Here is a 24,683-nt window from a genome sequence, read left to right on the forward strand (position 1 = left end):
GGCTAAGATGTAGATTAATATAATATGTTTCTGACATTGCAGATGGAGGAGGATTGAGGCTTTGTAAAATAAGATCTGACCTAAAACTCCAACCGTCTTATATTTGTATTTGTATTTTGTATTTGTATTTTATTATTTGTATGCCGCCCTTTTCCGGGAGGACTCAGGGTGGCGAACAATTCAAGGGGGAAAAAGGGGAACATAAAAAAACAAAATACAAATAATAAAAGTAGACAACAGTCGCACAACCATACATGTCGAGAGGGGAGGGAACTCATCGACCCCAGGCCTGCCGGCAAAGCCAGGTTTTGACGGCTTTTCGGAAGGCCTGGAGAGAGGTGAGGGTCCGAATATATATATTTATTTATAATATATATATTTATTTTCAGAGCTAGACAGCTAATTAAATTAGCTTAGGTAGATTAAACAAATTTGAGAAGGTTCAAAATGTTATAATTCTTCAGTGGGTTCCATGATCAAGCTTGATTCTGTAAATAATAGTTAACATTTTGTGGATGTTACTAAATCTGGAAGGAAATCCTTGTTCTCACTGCATCACACTGTATATGATTTTTTTTTTTTTTTTTATGATTTTTTATTGAGATTTGTAGGCCGCCCTTTTCCCTGAGGGGACTCAGGGCGGCTCACACAAAATCGGGGAAGGGGAGATACAGACAATAACAAAGACACATATAATAAAAACAGTAACCAACATGCATTCATCATTCGGGAGGGGCAACTATCTTCATCCCCAGGCCTGACGGGCTAGCCAGTTCTTCAAGGCTGCGCGGAAGGCCTGGACGGTGGTGAGGGTACGAATCTCCACGGGGAGTTCGTTCCAAAGGGTCGGGGCAACTACTGAGAAGGCCCTCCTCCTTGTAGTTGCCAGCCGACACTGGCTGGCCGATGGAATACGGAGGAGGCCCAATCTGTGTGATCTTATTGGTCGCAGGGAGGTAATTGGCAGAAGGCGGTCTCTCAAGTATCCAGATCCACTACCATGTAGGGCTTTATGGGTGATTAACAGCACCTTGAAGCGCACCCGGAAGTCGACAGGCAGCCAGCACAGCTCGCGGAGGATAGGTGTAATGTGGGTGAACCGCGGTGCACCCACTATCGCTCGCGCGGCTGCGTTCTGCACTAGCTGAAGACGCCGGATGCTCTTCAAGGGCAGCCCCATGTAGAGCACATTGCAGTATTCCAGCCTAGAGGTCACGAGGGCCCGAGTGACTGTTGTGAGTGCCTCCCGATTCAGGTAGGGTCGCAACTGGCGCACCAGGCGTACCTGGGCGAATGCCCCCCTAGCCACAGCCGTCAAATGGTGGTCGAATGATAGCTGTGGATCTAGGAGGACTCCCAAGTTGCGGACCCTCTCTGAGGGGTATAAAGTTTGACCCCCCAGCCTGAGAGATGGAATATTGGTGGAATCCTTGGGAGGGAAACACAACAGCCACTCGGTCTTTTCTGGGTTGAGCACAAGCTTGTTAGCCCTCATCCAGTCCATAACCGCCTCCAGACCCCGGCTCATCACGTCTGCCGCTTCATTGAGTTGGCACGGGGCGGACAGATACAGTTGAGTATCGTCCGCATATTGATGGTATCTAATCCCGTGCCTGCGGATGATCTCTCCCAGCGGTTTCATGTAGATGTTGAATAGTAGGGGGGATAAGACCGAGCCCTGAGGCACCCCATATGTTAGGGGCCTAGGGGACGATCTCTGCCCCCCCACTAACACCGACTGCGACCTGTCCGAGAGGTAGGAAGAGAACCACCGCAACACGGTGCCTCCCACCCCCACCTCCCGCAGTCGTCGCAGAAGGATACCATGGTCGATGGTATCGAAAGCCGCTGAGAGGTCAAGGAGAACCAGGATGGAGGAATGTCCTCCATCTCTGGCTCTCCATAGATCATCAGTCAATGCGACCAAAGCGGTTTCAGTGCTGTAACCGGGTCTGAAGCCTGACTGGAAGGGGTCGAGATAGTTTGCTTCCTCCAAGGACCGCTGGAGCTGAAAGGCCACCACCTTCTCAACAACCTTCCCAAGAAAGGGAAGGTTGGAGACTGGACGATAGTTATTAAGGACAGCTGGATCCAAAGATGGCTTCTTTAGGAGGGGTCTCACCACCGCCGCTTTCAGTGCGGCGGGGAAGTTCCCCTCCCGAAGAGAGGCGGTCACGACCGCCTGGATCCAGCCTCGTGTCACCTCACTGCTGCTGGTAACCAGCCATGAGGGACACGGGTCCAGTACGCAGGTGGAGGCACTCACAGCCCTCATGGCCTTGTCCACATCCCCGGGGGTAACATCCTGAAACTCAACCCAGGGGTGTTCCATCTGATCCTCTTGTGCCTCGGCTGGAACTGCAGGGGTGGAGTCCAAGTCCGACCGAAACCGAGCAATTTTGTCCGCTAAGAATTGGGCATAATCCTCAGCTCTGCCCTGTAAGGGTTCCCCCGCCTCCCTTTTATTTAATAGGGAGCGGGTTATCTTAAACAGGGCGGCTGGGCGGGACTCAGCGGACGCAACCAAGGTGGCTATATGGGATCTTTTCGCTGCCCTAAGCGCTCTGGTGTATTCCTTGGTGCAGGTGGTTACCATTGCTCGGTTCGATTCGGACTTATTGGACCTCCATCGGTGCTCTAGGCATCTCCTCCGGCGCTTCATCTCCCGGAGTTCCTCGGTGAACCAAGGAGGTCTCCGGGATCCGCCGCCTCGGAGGGGCCGTAGTGGCGCAATCCGGTCGAGGGCCTCTGATGCTGCCGAATGCCAGGCAGCAGCCAAAGTCTCTACCGGATTGTGGGCGAAAGAATCAGGAATGACCCCAAGTTCCGTCTGGAACCTTAATGGTTCCATGAGTCGCCTGGGGCGGAACCACCTGGTCGGTTCCTCCTCCCTACAGTGGGGGTTTGGCCTCCGGAAGTCGAGCCTCAGTAGGCAGTGGTCTGTCCACGACAGGGGTATGATGTCATTACCCCTCAGACCAAGATCACAAATCCACTGCTCCGAGAGGAATACGAGGTCGAGCGTGTGCCCCGCCGAATGGGTCGGGCCCCGAATTACTTGGGTCAAGCCCATGGCCGTCATGGAAGCCATGAACTCCTGCGCCCCGTCAGAGTTTTCACCGAGCGACGGCAAATTAAAGTCCCCCAGGACCATCAACCTAGGGAACTCAATTGCCAGCTCGGCTACCGACTCGAGGAGCGAGGGGAGGGCTGCTGCAACGCTGTTGGGAGGCAGGTACGTTAACAACGTATATGTCAACTAAGTTGCCCCTCTTTCCATGTGTTGGAGGGAGAGTTGAAGAGTATTGCCTATAATAATTAGTAAAAAAAAATAATGGTTGTATTCTGGTCAGATAAGAGATTGTCTAGACCAGGGGTGGCAAACTCATAGCATCACGGCATCATCACATGACATATCATGACTTTCCCCCCCTTCGTTAAACCGGGGGTGGGGGTGGCCGGCGTGTGATGCATCTGTGGGCTGTGAGGTTGAACCCCTGGTCTAGATGCTTCTTAAAAACATCCAGTGATGGAGTGCCCATGATTTCTGGAGGCAACTTCTGTTCCACTGGTTAATTGCCCTCACTGTTGGGAAGTTTCTCCTTAATTCCAAGTTGCTTCTCTCTTTGATTAATTTGCAACCATTGTTTCTTGTCCTGCCCTCTGGTGCTTTGTAGAATAATTTGACTCCCTCTTCTTTGTGGCAGCCCCTCAAATACTGGAAGATTGCTATCGTGTCCCCCCCCCCCCCAAATCCTTCTTTCCTTTAGACTGGCCAAATCCAAATCCTGCAACAGTTCTTCGTATGTTTTAGTCTCCAGGCCTTTGATCATCTTAGCTGCTCTTCTCTGAACTTTTTCCAAAGTCCCACCATCTTTTTTGTAGTACGGTGAGGAAAGCTGGTGGTAGTATTCCAGGTGTGGTCTTACTAGGGTTTTATAAAGCAGTATGGTACTAATACTTCACGTGATCTTGATTCTGTGCCTCTGTTTATACAACCCAGGATTGTATTAGCATTTTTGGCAGCGGCTGCACATTTCTGGCTCATATTCAGCATTTAACAGGTCTGGAGTATAAAAAGGGAGGATTGGAAAGGATTACTTGTATGTTTGTGATCAGAAAAATAATGGTCTCTGTGGAGCTCCATCTGAGTGAATTAACCTCAATGATAGGGGAAATATTCACCAAAGTTGAGGATGCCCTGGTATGCGGAAGAGGAAAAACAAGAAGAGAAATCCAAGGAACAAGAAAGAAGAAAAATGATAGGCTTGTACTTTTCTAAACTCAAGATGGTCACAAGTAAAACAAGGCATTTTATCCCTTTCTAGAGCAGTATATAGTGGAACAGAGAATACAGAAGTATAGAATGTTCATAACAAGACATAGGAACAATGTACTTGTCCGTATCAACCAAAGGAATCTAAATGCCCACTCCTGCCATCCCTAGCCTCTTCCACAAAGCCCAGAGAGGGGACAGCATCAGATTCTGGCATTGCCACGGTCACATCAGATGCGCCAAGCAGAGGGAGGGATGCTCTGGGCACTGTTTCAATGTGGCCTGCACCAGTTTCTGCAGAGCACTGGCTGGCCTGCCGGGGTAGTGGTGGTGGTGATAGCAGGGAGCTGCAATTGCTACTGCTGCTGGTGGCATACTCCATCCTCTTGCCGCACCCCACACACTCTGCCCAGATCCTGCCTGGGCAGCTCTTGCAGCAAGTTGTCCCCAAGGTGAGTTAAACGTGTCATGTCCTGAGATGAGTGGTGACAGCAAGCTTCCAGCGACTACTTGATCATGGCAAGTTGGCCACAGCAAGTTGTCCCATTCCGGACCGAAGATCCACCATATATGAGGTGGCCAAGGTGGCGCAGTGGTTAGGGTGCAGCACTGCAGGCTACTTCAGCTGACTGCAGTTTGGCTGTTCAAATCTCACCGGCTCAGGGTTGACTCAGCCTTCCATCCTTCCTAGGTGGGTGAAATGAGGACCCGGATTGTTGGGGGCGATATGCTGACTCTGTAAACCGCTTAGAGAGGCCTGAAAGGCCTATGAAGCGGTATATAAGTCGAACTGCTATTGATATCTATCTATCTATCTATCTATCTATCTATCTATCTATCTATCTATCTATCTATCTACAGCTGAGGTGGCACAGTGGTTAGGGTGCAGTACTGCAGGCCACTTCAGCTGACTGTTATCTGCAGTTCAGCGGTTCTAATCTCACCGGCTCAGGGTTGACTCAGCCTTCCATCCTTCCAAGGTGGGTGAAATGAGGACCCGGATTATTGTTGGGGGCGATATGCTGACTCTGTAAACCGCTTAGAGGGGGCTGAAAGCCCTATGAAGCGGTATATAAGTCTAACTGCTATTGATATCTATCTATCTATCATCTACCTACCTACCTACCTACCTACCTACCTACCTACCTACCTACCTACCTACCTACCTATCTATCTATCTATCTATCTACAGCTGAGGTGGCGCAGTGGTTAGGGTGTAATACTGAAGGCCACTTCAGCTGACTGTTATCTGCAGTTCAGCGGTTCTAATCTCACCGGCTCAAAGGTTGACTCGGCCTTCCATCCTTCCGAGGTGGGTGAAATGAGGACCCGGATTGTTGTTGGGGGCAATATGCTGACTCTGTAAACCGCTTAGAGAGGGCTGAAAGCCCTAGGAAGCGGTATATAAGTCTAACTATTGCTATTGCTATATATGCCATGCAGAAGAAAGATAGGCAGAGAGTTTCCATTTGAACCCTGAAGATCCGGAGGAAGGGCTGCAGAGAGGGGAAAAAAAACGCATCGTTGCCCTTGCAACTTGTTTAATCGGTAAGTCTCTTGCACTTTTCTTTCCTCTAACGGTGATGCTCCCAAAATATTAACATCGCAGCAGCATCTGGAGCCGGCTCCCTGCGTCCTGGAGGGAAGTTTAGGGCCGTTGGACGAGCGGCAGAGCCTTCCTCCGGCCGGAAGGGGGCGAGAGCGGGCGAGGCGGCGAGCCATCGAGCGGCGGCCCGGTGACGTCACTACCGCGCGCCCGGCGGGCGACGAGGCTTCGCGGGAAGGCGGGCTCCCTGGCGGCGAGGCCCCGCGATGAGCGCTTCTGAGGCGGCCGCAGGTGAGGAGGATGGTGGGGAGCCCGAGGACGAAGGGGAAGAGGAGGAGGAGGAGGAGGACGATGCGGATGCCGAGACCGCGCCGGGTGGACGGAAGGTCCGTGGTGGGCGGAAAGCCCGGGGTAGGCCGCGCCTCACCGACTCCGACCGGGTACGACGGCGCCTCGAATCCCGCAAGAAGTACGACGAGCGGCGAGTCTACCTGGGCGAGGCTCACGGCCCGTGGGTGGAGCTGAGGCAGCGCAGTGGCTGGAGTGACGCCAAGCTGGCGGCTTATTTGCTGGAGCTGGAACGAGGAGGACAGCGGGCCGGGCGCCGCGGGTGAGAGTCGGCAGAAGGGGCCGAGGGAGGAGACGGCGAGGCGGCTGATGCCAACGGGTGTGTTGGTGGGGGTGGGGGGGGAGAAGAGCCCTGGAGGCCTCGTGGTCATACAAGGGGCGGGGGGGGGGCGGGCGAGGGCCTAGTAATATAATTTGACTGTCAAGTTTGAATATTGCAGCCTCCATAAACTGTCCATCTTCACTATATTTGTGCAACCGAGAATTACTTATCAAATCTTTTAAAACATTTCATAAAAATGATAAGGTTTGAGGTTTGTTCGATTTATATGCCGCCTTTCTCCCAAGGACTCAGGGCGGCGCACAACATTAAAGGAAACACATACTGCAAAAGTTAAAAAGAAATTAAATAGGATATCCCCAAACCCAATTAAAATTAAACTAGGCAAACTAGAACCATTTTGTGTACCCCCCCCCCCTGTCCCGTCCCCCCATTATCATCAGGCATGGCACTTATATGGCTGTTTTCGAACGTAGTAATATAATTTGTCAAGTTTGAATATTGCAGTCTCCATAAACTGTCCATCTTCACTATATTTGTGCAACCAAGAATTACTTATCAAATCTTTTAAAACATTTCCTTAAAATGTTGAGGTTTATTCGATTTATATGTACAACATTAAAAGAAACACATACTACAAAAATGAAAAAGAAATTAAATAGGATATCCCCAATTAAAATTGACGATGACACATTTTTTTTAAAAAAGAATTCAAATTAAAATTAACAATAATCAATACTTTGATTTGTTTTGTTCAGGCCAGGCTGATCAGTCCTTAGTTTAGTTTGCAATGCACGCCCGTATTCTCCGGAAATGTAATATATAGGTCTGGAGACTCGGAAATGTAGAGACCAATCCAATGATTTCCAGTTAGCCCCACTCTCCCTGGGTACCTTCAAATTCGGCTGCTCCGGGAAGGGGGTCGCTTTCTGGATCTCGAGGCATTTGACAAAAAGGAGGATGAGATGGTTAGCCGCCCGGAGTCCTCCGGGATTGGGCGGCCTATAAATCGTACCAATAAATAAATAAAGTTCTGCAAATAGGCATCTGATGTCATCTTGTCATTTAGAAATGGGTAGTTAGGAACGGGTGGGATACCTGGCAAACTAGAACCATTTTGTGTCCCCCCCCCCCGTCCCCTCCCCATTATCATCAGGGATGGTGAATGTAGTAATATAATTTGACTGTCAAGTTTGAATATTGCATCCTCCTATCCTAAACTATCCATCTTCACTATATTTGTGCAACCAAGAATTATTTATCAAATCTTTTAAAACATTTCCTAAAAAATGATCGGTCCTTAGTTTAGTTTGCAATGCACGCACATATTGTCTGGAAATGTAATATATAGGTCTGGAAACTCTGAAATGTAGAGACCAATCCAATGATTTCCAACCTGGAAATTATACCAGATCAAGTAATGGTTCTTGATAGACTCCTTGTTTGCTCATTAGCATTTGCTCTAACTGAGAAATCGAGAGCATGTTTGAATTCTGATTTTAGTTGTTTGTTGCTCTGATAGAGGCTGTTAGAAAAGAGAGTGCTGATTATTAGGGTATAAACTAGGTCTCTTCAGAAGCATAATTTCCTTATTTCTTACCATCCCTTTCCTCTCTGAATCACAATCTTATTGAAATATTATCTTTGAAGAGGTTTTCCAAAGGCTTTTAGTACCTCCTTTGGTTGAGGTTTTCCTTTGGCAAACAAGTTCTAGCATTCACTTCTGGAGATCTACGTGCATACCATGATACGCTACTATCTTTACTTGCAGAAAACCATGGGAGCAGATCCCTTATGAGCCACAGCGAAAGAAAAGTAAGTGTAATCTATGCATTGTTATGTCAGGTTTTAGTCATACTCTAAAAATGCAGAGAACAAATTGCTGTCAGTTTTTAAATTTAAAAAAAAAATCACGAAAAAGCTGAATGCCACAAAGTACAAAGAAATCAAGAAGAAAGTCTGGAATGAATGTACAGTGATGCAGAAATTGGCAGTAGTTCTTTTACAAAGTAAATCTCAGTAAATTTGACTGAACATATATAACTATTGGCATAAATTCCTGGTATAAGAACCTTCACTTATCTATGTAATGATTTCAGAAATATTTATTCAAATTTATTGTAGCTGCCAATACTGCTGGTGGTATGGTCCAGTGGCCTAAATAATTTTCGCTTGTCCCCTAATAATTTAAAATTCTCCCATCCATAGCCCAATCCAGTTTATTAGTTTGTTGAATCTAATGTTCTCAGTGTTTACTTTGCTTTATATTTACAGCTAAAAATCAGTTACCGTATTTTTCAGAGTATAAGGCGCACCAAGATTTTGTAGAGGCAAATTTTAAAAAAGGGTTTTTGCATTCTACAGACCTCCCAAAACGGCCCGTTTTTCGCAAAAACGGGCCCTTTTTGTCAAGAAAAGGGCATGCATATCCTTTAGGAGGCTTGTAGAGTGCTCCTGGGTTCTGGGAGGGGGTGGGCAAAAGAGAAAAAAATGGTCCTTTTTGTCAAAAAAAAAAAAAAAAGCATTTAGGAGGCTTGTAGAGTGCTCCTGGGGGGCTGGAGTGGGCAAAAACGAGCAAAAACTGGCCCGTTTTTCACTCATTTTTGCCCTCCCCAGCCCCCAGGAGCACTCTGCAAGCCTTCTAAAGGCTATGCACAGCCATTTTTGCAAAGGGGGTGGGGTTTCAGGAGGGCAAAAATGCTGTATTCAGTGTATAAGACGCACCCAAATTTTCCTTTTTGATGGAAAAAGGTGTGTTTTATATTCTGAAAAATACGGTAAATTTTTTTTTCTTGGCTATAATCACTTTTACACCTATCAAAAAGAACCAAGACATCAAAAGGCACATTATAACTTGTAACTTTGTTTATTTATTCTACTACATTTCACCACACTAAACTTAACATTAAACCTACTCAGCATTCATTACATATTTAATTTCATATAACTGGCTCAAATATTTTTAAAACTAAAAAAGCCAAAATGAATATGCTGAAAAATTCTTCATATTTTCTTAATATATCATTATTGACTTCCTGGAATTGCATTGCTTTATTTTTTTTAAGTATCAATTGAGATTAAAATACAAGTATAATAGCAATAGCACTTATATACTGCTGCACAGTGCTTTTACAGCCCTCTCTTAAATGGTTTACAGAATCAAGATATTGCCCCCCAATCGTTTGTGCCCTCATTTTACCCACCTTGGAAGCCTGAGTCAACCTTGAGCCTGGTGAGATTTGAACTGTCAAATTGCAGGCAGCTGGCAGTCAGCAGAAGTAACTGCAGTACTGCACTCTAACCACTGCGCCAATAGCTCTTGTATTGACAATAATTAAAATGTTAGGAACTTATTTAAGTTAGCTATTCGGTGCAAAAGATGCACCCAAATTTTCACCCTTTTGGGGGGGGAGGAAGGTGTGTCTTATACGGTATTTTTCTTAGTCTGCAGTAGTTCCTAGCACAGAGCAGAAATTGTTGAAATTATTGAATTATTAAATGCTTTTTGTTTACTTCAAATTATAAATTCTCAGTTACAGCAGGAATAATCGTACCTTTTAATAAAGACCAGTTTATTATGCTATACTATATATATATGATTGCATTCCTATAAAATCTGTAAAGTACTTCTCTTTCATAAAGTACAATTTACAAACTGTCTCAGGAAGTAGTCAAGTACTGTAAATATTCAGCATAGTGACTAGAAATATGTAGTTAATATTATGTGATGCTAAGGCATTCTATAGAGCCGAGGTGGCGCAGTGGTTAAATGCAGCACTGCAGGCTACTTCAGCTGACTGCAGTTCTGCAGTTCGGCTGTTCAAATCTCACCGGCTCAAGGTTGACTCAGCCTTTCATCCTTCCAAGGTGGGTAAAATGAGGACCCGGATTGTTGTTGGGGGCAATATGCTGACTCTGTAAACCGCTTAGAGAGGGCTGAAAGCCCTATGAAGCAGTATATAAGTCTAACTGCTATTGCTACTGCTATGAGTTTGTACCACTCCAAAGTGCTGATGTTGCAAAGGGAAGTGTGGAATATAACTTCATTTATGCATTCCTTCTAATGAAATGCAAAATGCTACTCTTAATTGTCATTAATCATAAAGAACATAATGAACAATGATAATAGACTGAGGCATACCATATGTATTTTAATAGTTTTGCTGCCTAAAATGGGTCTATTTCCTTTTTTTTCTATGTGGCTGAAATTCATTTGGTTAGTTGTTTTCCTAAATGTAGAAATAACATGAAATGACATAATATATAAAGACAGATGGATTCTGTCGCTAGCTTTCAGAGAGAACATGCCATCTGTTCCAAGTTTCTCAAACATTTTTGGGGCTTTATTTTGTTTCTTTGCTTCCCATTCTTGCCATGTCCCAAGGAAGAAGGCGAAATGTGAACTGCTTGAAGAACACAATCATCTGGTATGAAGATCACAAGAATCGCTGCCCTTATGAGCCTCATCTCTCTGAGCTGGATCCCAACTTTGGGAGGTACACCACAGCTGTGTGGCAGTGTGAAGCAGGGCACCGCTATTTCCAGGACTTACACTCACCACTTAAACCACTCAGCGATTCTGAAAATGAATGTGACATTGGTAAGTGTATAGAGCAGTGTTTCTCAACCTTGGCCACTTGAAGATGTCCGGACTTCAACTCCCAGAATTCCCCAGCCAGCGAATGCTGGCTGGGGAATTCTGGGAGTTGAAATCCGGACATCTTCAAGTGACCAAGGTTGAGAAACACTGGTATAGAGTGTCCTGGATGTTAAAACTCCAACTTAACTTTTTTTTTTTTTTTGCAGTTAACATGTAGCAAATATTTCTATGTATTTTTTCTATGTAGCTTTTGCAAATCATACAGCTAGCTGCTTTCTGTGTTATTCTTTAGTGCAGCTGAGCTTGGAAATCAGTGTCACAAGATGATGATAACTTTGGAAATGCATGAACACAGTTTAAGTTAGGGCAGCGCAGCTGGAGATGGCCCACCACAACATTAATTAAAAGAAATTCATTTCTGAAAGAAATAACATCATGGATAGTCGAGAATTCCTAAAGTTTATTAGCATACACATAGTTTTCAGTTATTTTCCTTTCAGATTGAATATTGTAAGGTAAGATATTGATATCTTTAAACGCTTGTATTAAAATGTCTAATATTGCACTATTTTAACCAGAGTTTTTTTCATAATTTTCCCTAGGCCTGTCATTTCTGATATTTTGTGACAAACAATGTGTTTTTTTTAAAAAAAAAGATTTAAATAATTTTTAAAATGCCACATTAGAATATTTTCTAGCACATTAGAAGATTTCCTAGTGCCAGCCAGAAAACAGTTTATATTCCAGACTTGATATTTACAATCACTGATTGCAGCACACTGTTTTTTCCAACAAGTATTCTTGGCTAGTTGACTTGTCTGTCTGATTTCAAGTGCTAATAATTAGATTGCAGAATACCATTCAGAAAATAGCGTTGTTCATATTCATTTATATAGAGGTTGAGGAAGTACAGTAGAGACCAGTAAAGAACTCTAATCTCTTCTCAGCAAAATCAGTTCTGGATATGCTTATTCTCTACACAGAGAGTAATGGTGGAAGACAGAGAAAGCAAGAATATGCACTCATGGTCTTACTAAGTGCTCTAAAACTCTTAATGAGTGTGAAGAGGAGGCCTTTTTAAATGGAGGCAAACAGGGCAGTCGTTCAGCAGGTGTTTAGATATCCTAATTTATCCCAAATAGTGTAGAATCCTGGATACAGCTATGGATAGTAAGCAGGTGACGTATCCAGCTGCAAGATTTGTCTGTGTTACCAAGAAATTATCTGCTAATCTTCTTAATCCTTGTTGAAATTTGTAGTTGCCAATGGCGCTGGAGCTGGAAGCTCTGAGTCTTCAGAAGAGAGCTCTAACTCTGAGACAGAGGAACAGTTGGAGAATCAGACAGACAAGCGCCAGGTTCAACAATCCTCAGCAAAGGCAGAAGGAGAAAAGGCCAGTGGCCTCATCACACAGGACGGCATCCATATTCCATTTGAGAACTTACGAGAAGAACAGGGTGCCAGCACGTGCCACAATCCACCCCTCAATGGACCGGAGACGATGGAAACTGTGGTGTGCATGCCAGTACCCATGCAAATGGGCCCAGGTCATGGAGCCCTGTTTGGGAACGTTGGAGAAGTAGTAGCCAGCTGCCCTGTGCAAGGTTCACAGGTGATCATCATTGCTGGGCCGGGCTATGATACTCTCACAGCGGAAGGAATCCAGCTTAATGTCGCCAGCACAGGAGAAGAGGAGCTGCCTTGTGCTATGATAGAGGGTGTAGCCACTTATACTCAAGCACAGCCTGAGAACGGACAGCAGAGTAGCATGGAAAACATGGAGTACATCAAAACGAAAAAAGGTAGTTTCTACCTTGGCTGCCTATTCTCAAATGAACCAAGTGTCTAGCTTTAAAATGTGTAGGTTTAATGTACTGTTGTAAGTATAAGAGCAGCGTTTTTGCTATAGAGCAGGTGTCCCCAGCCTGTGGGCCGTGGCCCACTACCACATTGTGGGCTAATTGCCACTGGGCCGTGTGAATGGCTGGTCAGCGCATGCACCTCTGCAAGCGGCAAAGCCCCACTCGCGCAAGCCTCGTTGCAAATATTTGCGGCCCCGCTCGCGAAAACATCCCGGCCACAAAGCATGCACATATGCACTTGTGCCTCTCCCACAGAATCATCCTCTCTTTCCCCCCACTCCCCTATCCTGCTCCGGGCCAACCCAGAAAAGTTGGAGCACTCTGCTACAGAGGAAGGCGTGCGGGAGCCTCAAGCTCTGTGTTTTAAAATTCAGACGGGCTGGGAGGAATCCCAGTCTACTTATTGTTGCATGCAAATGTACGCCTGTTCTTTTCCGTAAGCATTCTTCCAGCTGCCAGTGCAGCATCCTGTGGAGAAGTTACATTCCTGTGAAGGAATAAGGCACAGATCTGTTCTCTACTTTTTCACTCACCTTGCAATAACTCATTTTGTGATTTTTGTGTGTGTCTCATGCCAAAACAGTTGAACTACAAATATATCAGCAATTCCTTATAAAGTCCATAATAGAGAAAATCAAGAATTGGAGGGTTTAACCTCCATTTAATATTGTTGCAAGAAGGATAATGTTAAAATAAAGTAGATTATTTGACATCTTCATATTTGGGACATGAAAAGGTATATTTTGAGTGTGTGCCTATTTTTATGTTAATTTTTAAATGATTTTTCATTTTTTTGGTAGCACCTGTTTTATTTGCAAATCTGGCTTTATGTAAAACTCATGTAAAGAAATGGTACAAACTTCTTTTTGGAGTGGTGTATGCCTTCTGTTTCTTTCCATGGAGATTCTCCAGTTTATCTTCAATTAAGCAGCTTAAGTTTGCCTTTTATCCCCCAATCACTTGCCCAATATTTTAGGAGAAGAACACAATTCAGAAGTGATTGCTTTTTGGCTAATATCCCTATATAACTCGAGACAGAGATCAGCATTTAGAACTACAATTTTGCTTTCTGATTGATGACAGAAAATAAGGCATTCTTTAAACTCAAAAAAGAAGAGCATCATCCTCCATCAGAAACAGAAGCATCCTGTGACTCAAAACCAACCCATGAGAGCAGAGAGCAGGAACCAGAGCCTGGACCTGAGGAGGACCCTGTTGGAAACAACGTGTCGTCCATTATTTATGAGATTCCAAAGGAGCCTGAAAAGTGAGTGAGCAGCAGAAAGAGACATGGCCATCTGGATCTCAACATTTAGGGAAGCAACTGGGTGCTACTTCTTGGAACAGTGGGAAATGTTTATTATGTGTTTCATAGAGCAGTGTTTCTCAACCTTGGCAACTTGAAGATGTCCGGACTTCAACTCCCAGAATTCCCCAGCCAGCATTCGCTGGCTGGGGAATTCTGGGAGTTGAAATCCGGACATCTTCAAGTTGCCAAGGTTGAGAAACACTGTCATAGAGTATTGAGAATGTAGTTTGTCTAACTTTTGAAGATTCTGGTTACTTTTCAATTGCTGCCAAGTGAGTTACCATTGCTTAAATGGTAAACATTGATACCCCTGAACATACTTTGCTAATCAGTTGGACCTGTGAAAGAGAACAAGGATAAATACAGAAACGTATACATCCATTCAAATTAATATTTATGACATATTGTAGATTATTTTGCAAATAATCTATGCAAAAATAAATAGGCCTATGAAGGAGCAAACATTGCTGAAGAAGAACCAGCATGGTTCTGCAAATCTAGATTTTCTATCAATAACTCTCCCAGAGGCTGGTCAGTGTAAGAAAAAATACTGGAATAGTTGGGTCTTAGCCTGGTCCAGCATGGTGTTTGTGATCATCTAAACCAGAGAAATGTAGATTAATTTTTGTTGGGTCAAAGTTCAATAAATGGTAGTAGGTTAGTTAATAAAACATTTGGCAGAATTTAGTGCTAGTTCTTGGAAGTCTATCTTAGACTTTCAGAAATGAGCGTCTCAAATTTTATTTTTTCCAGGCTTCTCTGCAGCCCTGAAACTGGTATTCTTAAAATGCTCTACAATCTCTGTTTATTATTGTGATGCAGTGGTGAAGCTCTTTTTAGTCTTTGGGTTTTTTTTTCCATAGAGCTCAATACAACAGTAGAATCGTTTTCTGACATTGAAGTAGATTTATGGACAACGTATAGCAGTTTTCCTTGAAATTTTCTTCTCTTAGGAGGCGACGGAGCAAAAGAAGTCGTGTCATAGATGCGGATGGCATGTTGGAGATGTTCCACTGTCCTTATGAAGGATGCACCCAAGTCTATGTAGCACTTAGTAGCTTTCAGGTACAGTTACTTTGACCTGATAGATTAAATCAATTTATGGTGGTGGAGTAAAAGAGCTTCTGACCTTAATTTGACCACTAAATTATATTCTATGCTGGGGAGTCGGGCAAAATGTCAGACGTAATACAGCTACTATTTTTGTAGTGGATCTAATAACACTTGATATGTTCAAGCAGAATTTAGATAGCCTTCTCTTAGGGATGCTTTAATTTGGATTCCTGCGTGGAACATTGGGTTAGACTTCAGGGCCTTCTTGTGCCATATCTGTCACCGGACGTTGACCATCCTACTTTTGTCAACAGCCGCATGACTTTTGCTGAGTTTTGTCCAAACCAGCCCCATAGATTTTGAAGCCATGATCTTCTTCTTCTGCCTGGACTTCATTTCCCTTCAATCTTTCCCTGAAGGATTAAGTGAAGGAGTGTCGTATTTTTCGGCGTGTTGCATCACATGTCCAAAATATTCTAACTTTCGTTTTTTAATGGCTTTGATGATTTCCCTTTGCTTTCCCGGGCGGAAAGGGCCTAAATGGCCTAATTAAACCCTAATAACTCTTAATGCAACCAAGGGCATATTAGACATCGTTTTGTCCATGTTTGACTTATAAATACAAATACGTTGAAGGACAGGTAGTAATTTACTCTAATTACTATAGATTTGTGTGTTCGTGAAGAAGTAAAACTTTCCAATTTGTAGAAGAGAGCAAGAGTTCCCAAACCCTGGTCCGTGGACTGGCACCGGGCCCTGGCATGCCAGAAATTGGTCTGTGCAAACAAGCAAAGCCCCTTCCGTGGGAAGCAGGCAGCATGTGAAACTACAGCCCTTCCAGTCCACAGAAAAATCTCTGTTTAGAACAGTGTTTCTCAACCTTGGCAACTTGAAGATGCCCGGACTTCAACTCCCAGAATTCCCCAGCCAGCATTCGCTGGCTGGGGAATTCTGGGAGTTGAAGTCCGGGCATCTTCAAGTTGCCAAGGTTGAGAAACACTGCTTTAGAGGAACAATGTTCATCTCATTTTTTCTCTCTCCTCAGAATCATGTTAATCTTGTTCATCGGAAAGGAAAAACGAAGGTGTGTTCACACCCAGGATGTGGCAAAAAGTTTTACCTATCTAATCATCTCCGAAGACACATGATAATCCATTCAGGTATATTGCCATCTCTAAATTTTGCAATTTATGATATGTCTTCCATCACTTCGGAGGTACCGTGTTTCCCTGAAAACAAGACCTCGCCTGATTTTTAAGTGCGCCTAATATAAGCCCGATTTAAAAAAAAAAACTCCAGTGAAGATCGTCATCGGGGGGGGGGGCAGCATCAGAGGCTTGGGCGGGGGGAGCACAGTGTCCAGCAGCCCCAGTCTGTGAGTTGGTGAATTGATTACCTATCCAAGCAGCCAGCAGAGGCGAGGGAAAGGCAGGCAATCCAGAGGGACTGTGGGAAAGCCAGGAGTCCGTGGGCTGGAGTAGGCGGGCAGCCACGGGAGGCTTGTCTTTGCACAGCAAGCAGAGGGGTGGGCAGGAGAAGGCAGGTGATCTTGACACGGCGGGCCGCAGGCAAGCCAATAGGCATGATGAGGAGCCACCCGGTTCACCGACAAATGTGTGATAGACGTGTGCACCGACAAAACCGCGACGTCAAAATCTCTAATTGATTTTCGACAATAGCGCGACGACAAAATCGTGCATACATACATTATAACCCTAACCCTAATTTTTTTTCGATTTTATTGTCATCGCGATTTTGACATCGCGATTTTGACATAGAGAATTTGTGGGCGCGATTTTGACATCACGGTTATGTCGTCGAGGTTTTGTTGGCGCGCATATGTCTATTGCGCATTTGTCGGGTCACGGAGCCACCCGTGGGTGATCGCCCACTTCGTCCCGCCATCTCTCGATTGGCCTGCAGCCTACGTGGCGCAGCCGGATTCCGTGCCTCCCCTCAGCCTCTACCTCCGTCTGCTGATGGTGCCACCATGTGAAGAAGAACCTCCTGCAGCCGCTCTGGCCCACTGACTTGGCTGCCCTGTGGCCCGTGCGATGCCTGCCCCCCCCTCCCCCCCCAATCTGTTGCTTGGAGAGGTAAGTAACTCACTGGTGCTACGTGGACTGCGCAGCCCCAGAGTGCGCCACCTAAAGGGTGCAGCGGGCTGCAGCTGCTGCCGGTCAATGTCGGCTCCCGCGCGCAAGCTGCCTTTTGTGTACGTGCCAAGGGTAAGGCTCCCAGCCAGGCTGATCAACCTGAAATTGTGTTTCCCCAAAAATAAGCCCTAGGGCAGTGTTTCTCAACCTGGGCAACTTGAAGATGTCTGGACTTCAACTCCCAGAATTCCCCAGCCAGCGCATTCGCTGGCTGGGGAATTCTGGGAGTTGAAGTCCAGACATCTTCAAGTTGCCAAGGTTGAGAAACACTGCCCTAGGGCTTATTTTGGAGCCCCCCCCCCCCCCCCCCGAAAAAATGTATCAGAAAATATTGTCATGGAAACATGTTCACTTAACGACTGCGGTGTTCACTTAATGATTGTTGGATTCACTTAGAGATCATGATGATTCACTTAACAACCATCTGCAAAAAAGATAATATCAGGTTCATCACATGAGTGGCCCAATTTACAACTGTCTTGAGTTATGACCATGATGGGGGGGTGCTTCATTACAGTTGTAATTCGAGGACTACCTGTGTCACAATACAGCTGTCTTTCCAGACTAGCAAGCTATTTTGCACATGCTAAAATGCTAAACTTGCTGTGACTTTCAGAGCTGACAAATGCTGTGTGCACAATTATTAGGCAAATGAGTATTTTGACCATATCGTTTTTATGCTTGTTTCCCGTCTCCAAGCTGTCTAAACTTGAATGCTTATTGGATAGAAGCCTATCAGGTTAGGTATGTAATGAGGGAGGGTGTGGCCTAAGGAAGATCCAACGCCCTACATCCGTGATGGCGAATCTATGGCACGTGTGCCAGAAGTGACACACTGCCCTCTGATGGAACATGCGCTGTTGTTCCCAGTCAGATCTACGTGGCGTTTCTTTTGTGAGTTTCTGTTTCCATACAGATGATGAAACAGAAGCTCATGGAAGAAAAAGATCTTAACTTCTTGCTGCACTGCTGGTGTTGGGATGCTCTGCCTCCCTCCGGCCCCTGCTGTGCACACATGCATGTCAGTGCATTTGCGCAAGTTTCACACCCATCTTTCAGCTTGGACATGCACACGGAGTTTGGGCCCTCGCTGTCTAAAAGGTTTGCCATCACTGCCCTATATAGCAAGGTGTGCATAATTATCAGGCAGAGTCTTTTCCTGATGCAAAATGGGCCAAAAAAGAGATTTAACTGACTCGAAAAAGTCAAAACATTGTAAAAAGTCTTTCAGAGGGATGAAGCCCTCTTGAAATTGCTAAGATATTGGGGGGTGATCACAGAACCATCAAACATTTTGTTGCAAATAGTCAACAGGATTGCAAGGAACATGTTGAGAACAAAAGACGGATATTAACCACCAAAGATTTGAGAAGAATCAAACGTGAAGCCGCCAGGAACCCCCACTGTCTTCCAGTGCTGTCATATTCCAGAACTGCAACCTACCCAGAGTGCCCAGAGGTACACGGTGCTCAGTGCTCAGAGAGATGGCCAAGGTAAGGAATGCTGAATCCTGACTACCACTGAACAAGACACATGAGTTAAAATGGCAAGACTGGGCCAAGAAATATCTGAAGACAGATTTTTCAAAGGCTTTATGGACTGATGAGGAGTGACGCTTGACGGATCCTATTGAGAACTTGTGGGCCCTTCTTAAACGGGAAATGTATGGTGAAGTAGAACAGTAAACCTCTCTGGACAGTGTCTGGGTCATCAACTGATCAAGAAACTGACAGACTCCATGAATTGGAGGCTTATGACTGTTATTGAAAAGAAGGGGTGGGGCTATATGGGTCATTGATTTTTGTGTGTGCAATGTCAGAAATGTTTATTTGTAAATTTTGAGTAGTTTGTTATTCTCACTTTAACAGATGGAAATAAATGTGTGAGATAGGCACATTTTTGTTTTTCATGTAGTTGCATAATAATTCTGCACACTAATAGTTGCCCAATAATTGTGCACACATAGATATCGTCGTAAGAAAGCCAAAACTTCACTTTTACTTTCTTAACTATTCAGGTTTCAGGTTTATTAACATTTTTGGAGTGTAGCTGTTCAATAATAAAATTAATCCTCAAAAATACAGTTTGCCTAATAATTGTGCACACAGCGTATGTCTTTTTAATTAACCATTGTATGGCCATTTAAAAAATAATAATTCAGTCCCATAATATTATATCTGTTCCTCTCTTGCTTCCACCATTGTCCAGTCATAAGTGTAGATTATTCTAAATGAGGCATAGAATAGGTTGGAGCATTTGCAGAGTTATAAAGATTTAATCTTTTATAACTGTATATTGATTTATTTTCAGAGATTTTTCATAGCTATATCAAAGTAGATCTAGTCTTCTGTTTCCCTTGTAAGAAACATTATTGATTAATGCTTTAGAGCAGTGTTTCTCAACCTTGGCCACTTGAAGATGTCCGGACTTCAACTCCCAGAATTCCCCAGCCAGCGAATGCTGGCTGGGGAATTCTGGGAGTTGAAGTCCGGACATCTTCAAGTGGCCAAGGTTGAGAAACACTGCTTTAGAGGCATCAGAGCCCATTCTATAAACAGCTCAGCTATTCAGCAACCTTGAACATCTTTTTGTTCCAGAGGTTCCTCTCAACAATACATATAAGGCCACTAGATGGATTTCTGCATCTTCTTTTGTTAAAAGGAAGTTTCTAAAAATCCTGCAGAATTCTCTCCCCCATCTGCTTCTCCACTATAGAAAAATGAAGCATGGACTTAAAGGTTCTCTTTCTACAGTGGACGGAGGAGATAATGGCTTTGCCACTCAGAAGGGAAGAGGTGTGCTTTATCAGTGTAGGTATTATTATTATTACAGTCCCTTTTACTCTTGCCTATTGGAGCAAACAACAAAACAGTTTTCAAGATTCCTTCAATTCAGTGTAGAAAAGGAACTGCAATTCCCATTCATTGTTCTGTATTTTTGTTGATTCCCAGAAGTTACGTAGAACCAAACTATTCTGACTTAACTTTTGCAAGTAATGTACAAGTAGGAAAACAAATCATGAATCGTTGTTTCTATAGAGGACAACTGCAGCAAATAGTCATTTGCTCAAAAATGGAAAGGCCTAACACTACCCACAATGCAAGAATGGTTGGTAAAGATGATAAATTTTTCTGAGACGGTTAAATTAACTTCTGGCTTGAGAAAAAAAACTATCTACATTTATGGTTTACTGGAAATCCTTCATAGATTTTTTCCCCCCACAAAACAAATTTACGATTCGTGGTTTTGCGATTAGAAAAAAATCCTGGATAATAGAAAAGAGTGAGCTTTTTTTTATAATCATAGTATTGTAATAATTTCATCTTTTGACTCTGGATGGGTTGGCAGTCCTAGGGCTGGTGCCAAATTTGGGGATTTTCCTAGACTCGGGGCTCCCTCTTGAGCAGGTGGCAGCCGTGGCTAGTGGGGGCCTTTCCACAGATTCATCTGGTATGCTGATTGCGGCCTTTCCTCGACTGGGAGTCCTCACTTGTCATTCATGCCTTGGTCACTGTCTGGATTACCGCAGTGTGGATTATATGGGGCTGCTTTTGAAGACCACTATTGCAGAATGAGGTGTTATACTCCGTGAAGGGTGCCCCTAGGTTTCCCCATGAATTCTGGGTGTAATTCAAGGTGCTGATTAACCTCTTTAAAAGCCTCTCTGGCACAGGCCAAGTTATCTTTATTACTGTTATTGTTTTAAACCTTGTTTGGGGGCCACTTAGAATTTGGATTAAAGGTGGGCAGTTACATAAACGTTTTAGATAAATAAATCAAACTAACAGGTTATTCTTTCTGTTTGCTCTTTTACTTTTTTTCTTTTGTGCTTTTGTTCTATTAATTTGTGTTAGTTTTTATGCTCCGTTAAACTTTTAATAAAAAGTTTATTAAGCCTAGTTTTCTTTGAATATTGAATTTGTGGACCAATGAGATTGGGACTCTCTTTTTATTATTTCTCTCTTAAGTTTAAAGCATGTTCCTTTAAGTGGTGCATGGTGTTTGAAGGTTTAATACGATTAGATTAATGGCAGGGCTGCTCCTTCAAGCAAGTTATTTCAGGAGATGTCTCTTCTTTGGGACAGAGAATGTCCTTACGTTAGCTATTGATGAGTCTTTGCTGTTTCTTTTTTTATTCCTGTATCTTCCCAGGAGTCCGTGAATTTACCTGTGAGACTTGTGGAAAATCCTTCAAGCGGAAAAACCATCTGGAGGTCCATCGTCGAACACATACGGGAGAGACACCTCTCCAGTGAGTCACCTGGGGCATGACAAGAGAGTCTGGGCTGAGCCACCCTCCAGCCTGAGAGCAACTGGGCGAGTTCTTTGGAGCTTGATTGCTCTTCCTTCTTTGTGCCTATTGGCCAGGGCTCAGTCCGGTTGATCATATCTAGCCATTTTTTAAAATGGAATTGAATTGAATTGAATTTATTGCATTTATATGCCGCCCTTTTCCCCGAAGGGGACTCAGGGCGGCTCACAATCCAAGTCAGGGAAGTGGGTACAGATAAGGGATAAAAAAGATGAACAGAACAATACATAATTTAAAAACGCACAACAGTCATACCATTCGAGGGTGGGGGGCAAAAGCTCTTTAGCCCCAGGCCTGTCAGAACAGCCAGGTTTTAAGGGCTTTGCGGAAGGCCTGGAGGGTGGGGAGGGTTCGAATCTCCACGGGGAGCTCGTTCCAGAGGGTCGGAGCAGCCACAGAGAAGGCCCTCCTCCGGGTAGTCGCCAGTCGACACTGGCCGGCGGATGGAATTCGGAGGAGGCCTAATCTGTGGGATCTAATCGGTCTGTTGGAGGTAACTGGCAGCAGGCGGTCTCTCAAGTACCCAGGTCCAATACCATGAAAATGGGAACTCTGAATGAGCTGCTTAGTAATTATTTCATTTCATTTCATTTATTAAATTCATAGGCCGCCCAATCCCGAAGGACTCCGGGCGGCTTACAATGAAAGAAGAAAAAAAGAAAAGCAAAATAAGTTAAAAAAAATTGTTTAAAATACACAACACACATACGTTCTAATCGGGGCTGGACCTTTCAATAAGGTCAACAGCCCCAGGCCTGCCGCAACAGCCAGGTTTTAACGGCTTTCCTGAAGGCCCTGAGAGTGGGCAAGGTCTGGACCTCGGGGGGTAGCTGATTCCAGAGCGTCGGAGCAGCCACAGAGGAGGCTCTCCTCTGGGGGGGCCCCAGCCAACACTGTCCGGCTGACGGTATCCGAAGGAGGCCCACCCTGTGGGATCTTATCGGCCGTTGGGAGGTGTATGGCAGTAGGCTGGTCCTGAGCCATGTAGGGCTTTAAAGGTAATAACCAACACCTTGAATTGCGTCCGGAGACCAATTGTACTATAAGTACATTTGATATACTTGAGACTAAACAACCGTGCTAATTATTTTTGTAATTATGCAATTATTAATTACAATTGTACTTTAAAAAAAAGCTACTTTCAGTACTTGACAGGAAAAGTGGGTAAATTGAAATACATTCTCTGCTTGATTATAGTAGCAGATGCTGAATAGACAGCAACAGCTGTTGGTAGTGATTGGGGCTGGGGATTCTTTCCTGGTTTCCAGTCTGGGGTGTCATGGAATGACAACTCTTTCTCTCCACAGGTGTGAGATTTGTGGCTATCAGTGCCGTCAGAGGTCTTCTCTCAACTGGCATATGAAGAAGCACACTTCAGAAGTCCAATACAACTTCACTTGCGAACACTGTGGCAAACGTTTTGAGAAGCTAGACAGTGTCAAGTTCCACAAACTCAAGAGCCACCCAGACCATAAGGCTGCCTGACCCTCATCACGAATCACTTTAATTATTGTTCCTCCAAATACCTAAACCGGTCGAGCGCATGTCTTACATAGTCACAGCTGAAGACGTGCGTGCTACCCAGAGCACAAGGGTCTATTCCTCTGGTTAGAATGAGATGGAGTAGTGTTTTTTTTTAAAGGCCAGATGATGACTGATAAAAACTTGAAGTTTGATGTGCAAGTGTGCTCAGGGTGTTCTGACAGCATAAACTTAAAACATAACTGGAGATTATGGTGCTAAACTGTCCTGTTTCTTAAGGGGAAAAGAACAGCGGAAGCAACAGCCAAGAATCATCTTATCCAATTAAAGTATCTGTACTTTGCTGGCAGTACCTACATTTTAGCCACCTGATACTTGATCTGAAGGAGGAGTGCAGCACGAAAAGTCTACTTGCCTATCATTTAACTATGGAGAGACCCCTTCCGATGTATATCTGCAGGTCTAACTGAAGTGAATGTTTTGTATCTATTGGCAACAGTTGAAAGAGCAATATTGGCTGATACGCATTAATTCAGTTTCCTTGAAACAGACGGTTGAACGTTGTCATATATTGGCCCAAGCATGGTTCTGTTTCAGGAACTATTTTCCCTTTCAACATTCAGGGCTATTGCATTTGAAGACAATCCAGAGTTGGTGTTTGTACCTGTTTTCTTGAAATATTGGTGTTATATAAAGCACAGATTCTGATCCTGGGTAGACCTGGATTCCAGCTCTAAGTTACTTTATTATTCTGGTTATCTGTCGCCATCCTCTATACTATGCTATATTCATAGTCTTGTTTGCAAGTAAGGAATTTCTAAAATTTAATGCCATCAGTGTATTTTTTTAATACACACTGTTTTGACTTTAAAATGCCATTTAATCCTTAGGACTAAATGTGAAAATTGACAAGATTTTTTCTATAGCGGAAATTGACATGGCTCTGTGGGAGCACTCATAACTGGGGGTGTGCCGTTTCTTCACCATGACCCCCCCCTCCCCAAAATTCCTCTTTTTGAAGAACCTGTTTATATGGAATTGTCAGCATCAAAAATAGCTTAGTTGGGACAATTTTTGTGGGGTTTGTCATTCTGGGATGGAGGGGGCAGGAAGAGCTCTTTTTTTTGTTAGTTTTAGATAGTTCTACTTTTGGAGATTATTTTATGTGGCTGTTCTTGCCATGTTCCTCAAAGATACACAAGCCTTTGCTGAACTGAATTTAAAACTTGGCAAACTTTTTCTTCCTGTTTTCTGAACTTGCAAGTGCTAAAATGGACGGACCTTCCAAATGCTGCATTCCAGCTCCCCGTATGTCTTAGTAACCCTTGTTGCCCTTGGTGAAGGATCGAAGTAATCTAGAGGCAGGATATATCTTACCATTTTGAGCGGGAAGCTGGCTGAATGAAGTTAGCTTTTTGTCTTACACATTTGTTTCCTTAATCCAGGCAAAGATCACTTT

General features: G+C 44.2%; 1 protein-coding gene across 1 annotated transcript; it reads left to right on the forward strand.

Annotated features, from left to right (window-relative positions):
* Positions 1–6,073: 6,073 nt before the first annotated feature.
* Positions 6,074–23,941, forward strand: ZNF653 (zinc finger protein 653). The gene is made up of 9 exons (XM_087711054.1): positions 6,074–6,432; positions 8,222–8,265; positions 10,835–11,050; positions 12,310–12,852; positions 13,996–14,179; positions 15,175–15,286; positions 16,320–16,434; positions 21,583–21,682; positions 23,050–23,941. Exons 1-9 carry the CDS (start codon positions 6,089–6,091, stop codon positions 23,225–23,227), a joined length of 1,836 nt encoding a protein of 611 aa, XP_087567180.1. The 5' UTR covers positions 6,074–6,088; the 3' UTR covers positions 23,228–23,941.
* Positions 23,942–24,683: the final 742 nt, after the last annotated feature.

This window comes from Thamnophis sirtalis, unplaced genomic scaffold (genome assembly GCF_051295495.1).
Source record: "Thamnophis sirtalis isolate CommonGarterSnake01/CBP01778 unplaced genomic scaffold, rThaSir2_p1.2 scaffold_3, whole genome shotgun sequence".
In the NCBI taxonomy this organism is placed as follows: domain Eukaryota; kingdom Metazoa; phylum Chordata; class Lepidosauria; order Squamata; family Natricidae; genus Thamnophis; species Thamnophis sirtalis.

Excerpts from the sequence above, each read along its gene's own strand:
- ZNF653 (XM_087711054.1), top strand. The coding sequence starts at position 6,089 with ATGAGCGCTTCTGAGGCGGCCGCAGGTGAGGAGGATGGTGGGGAGCCC. Across the intron at positions 11,051-12,309 it reads TGAAAATGAATGTGACATTG|TTGCCAATGGCGCTGGAGCT; the intron begins GTAAGTGTATAG and ends TGAAATTTGTAG. Across the intron at positions 15,287-16,319 it reads TAGCACTTAGTAGCTTTCAG|AATCATGTTAATCTTGTTCA; the intron begins GTACAGTTACTT and ends CTCTCTCCTCAG.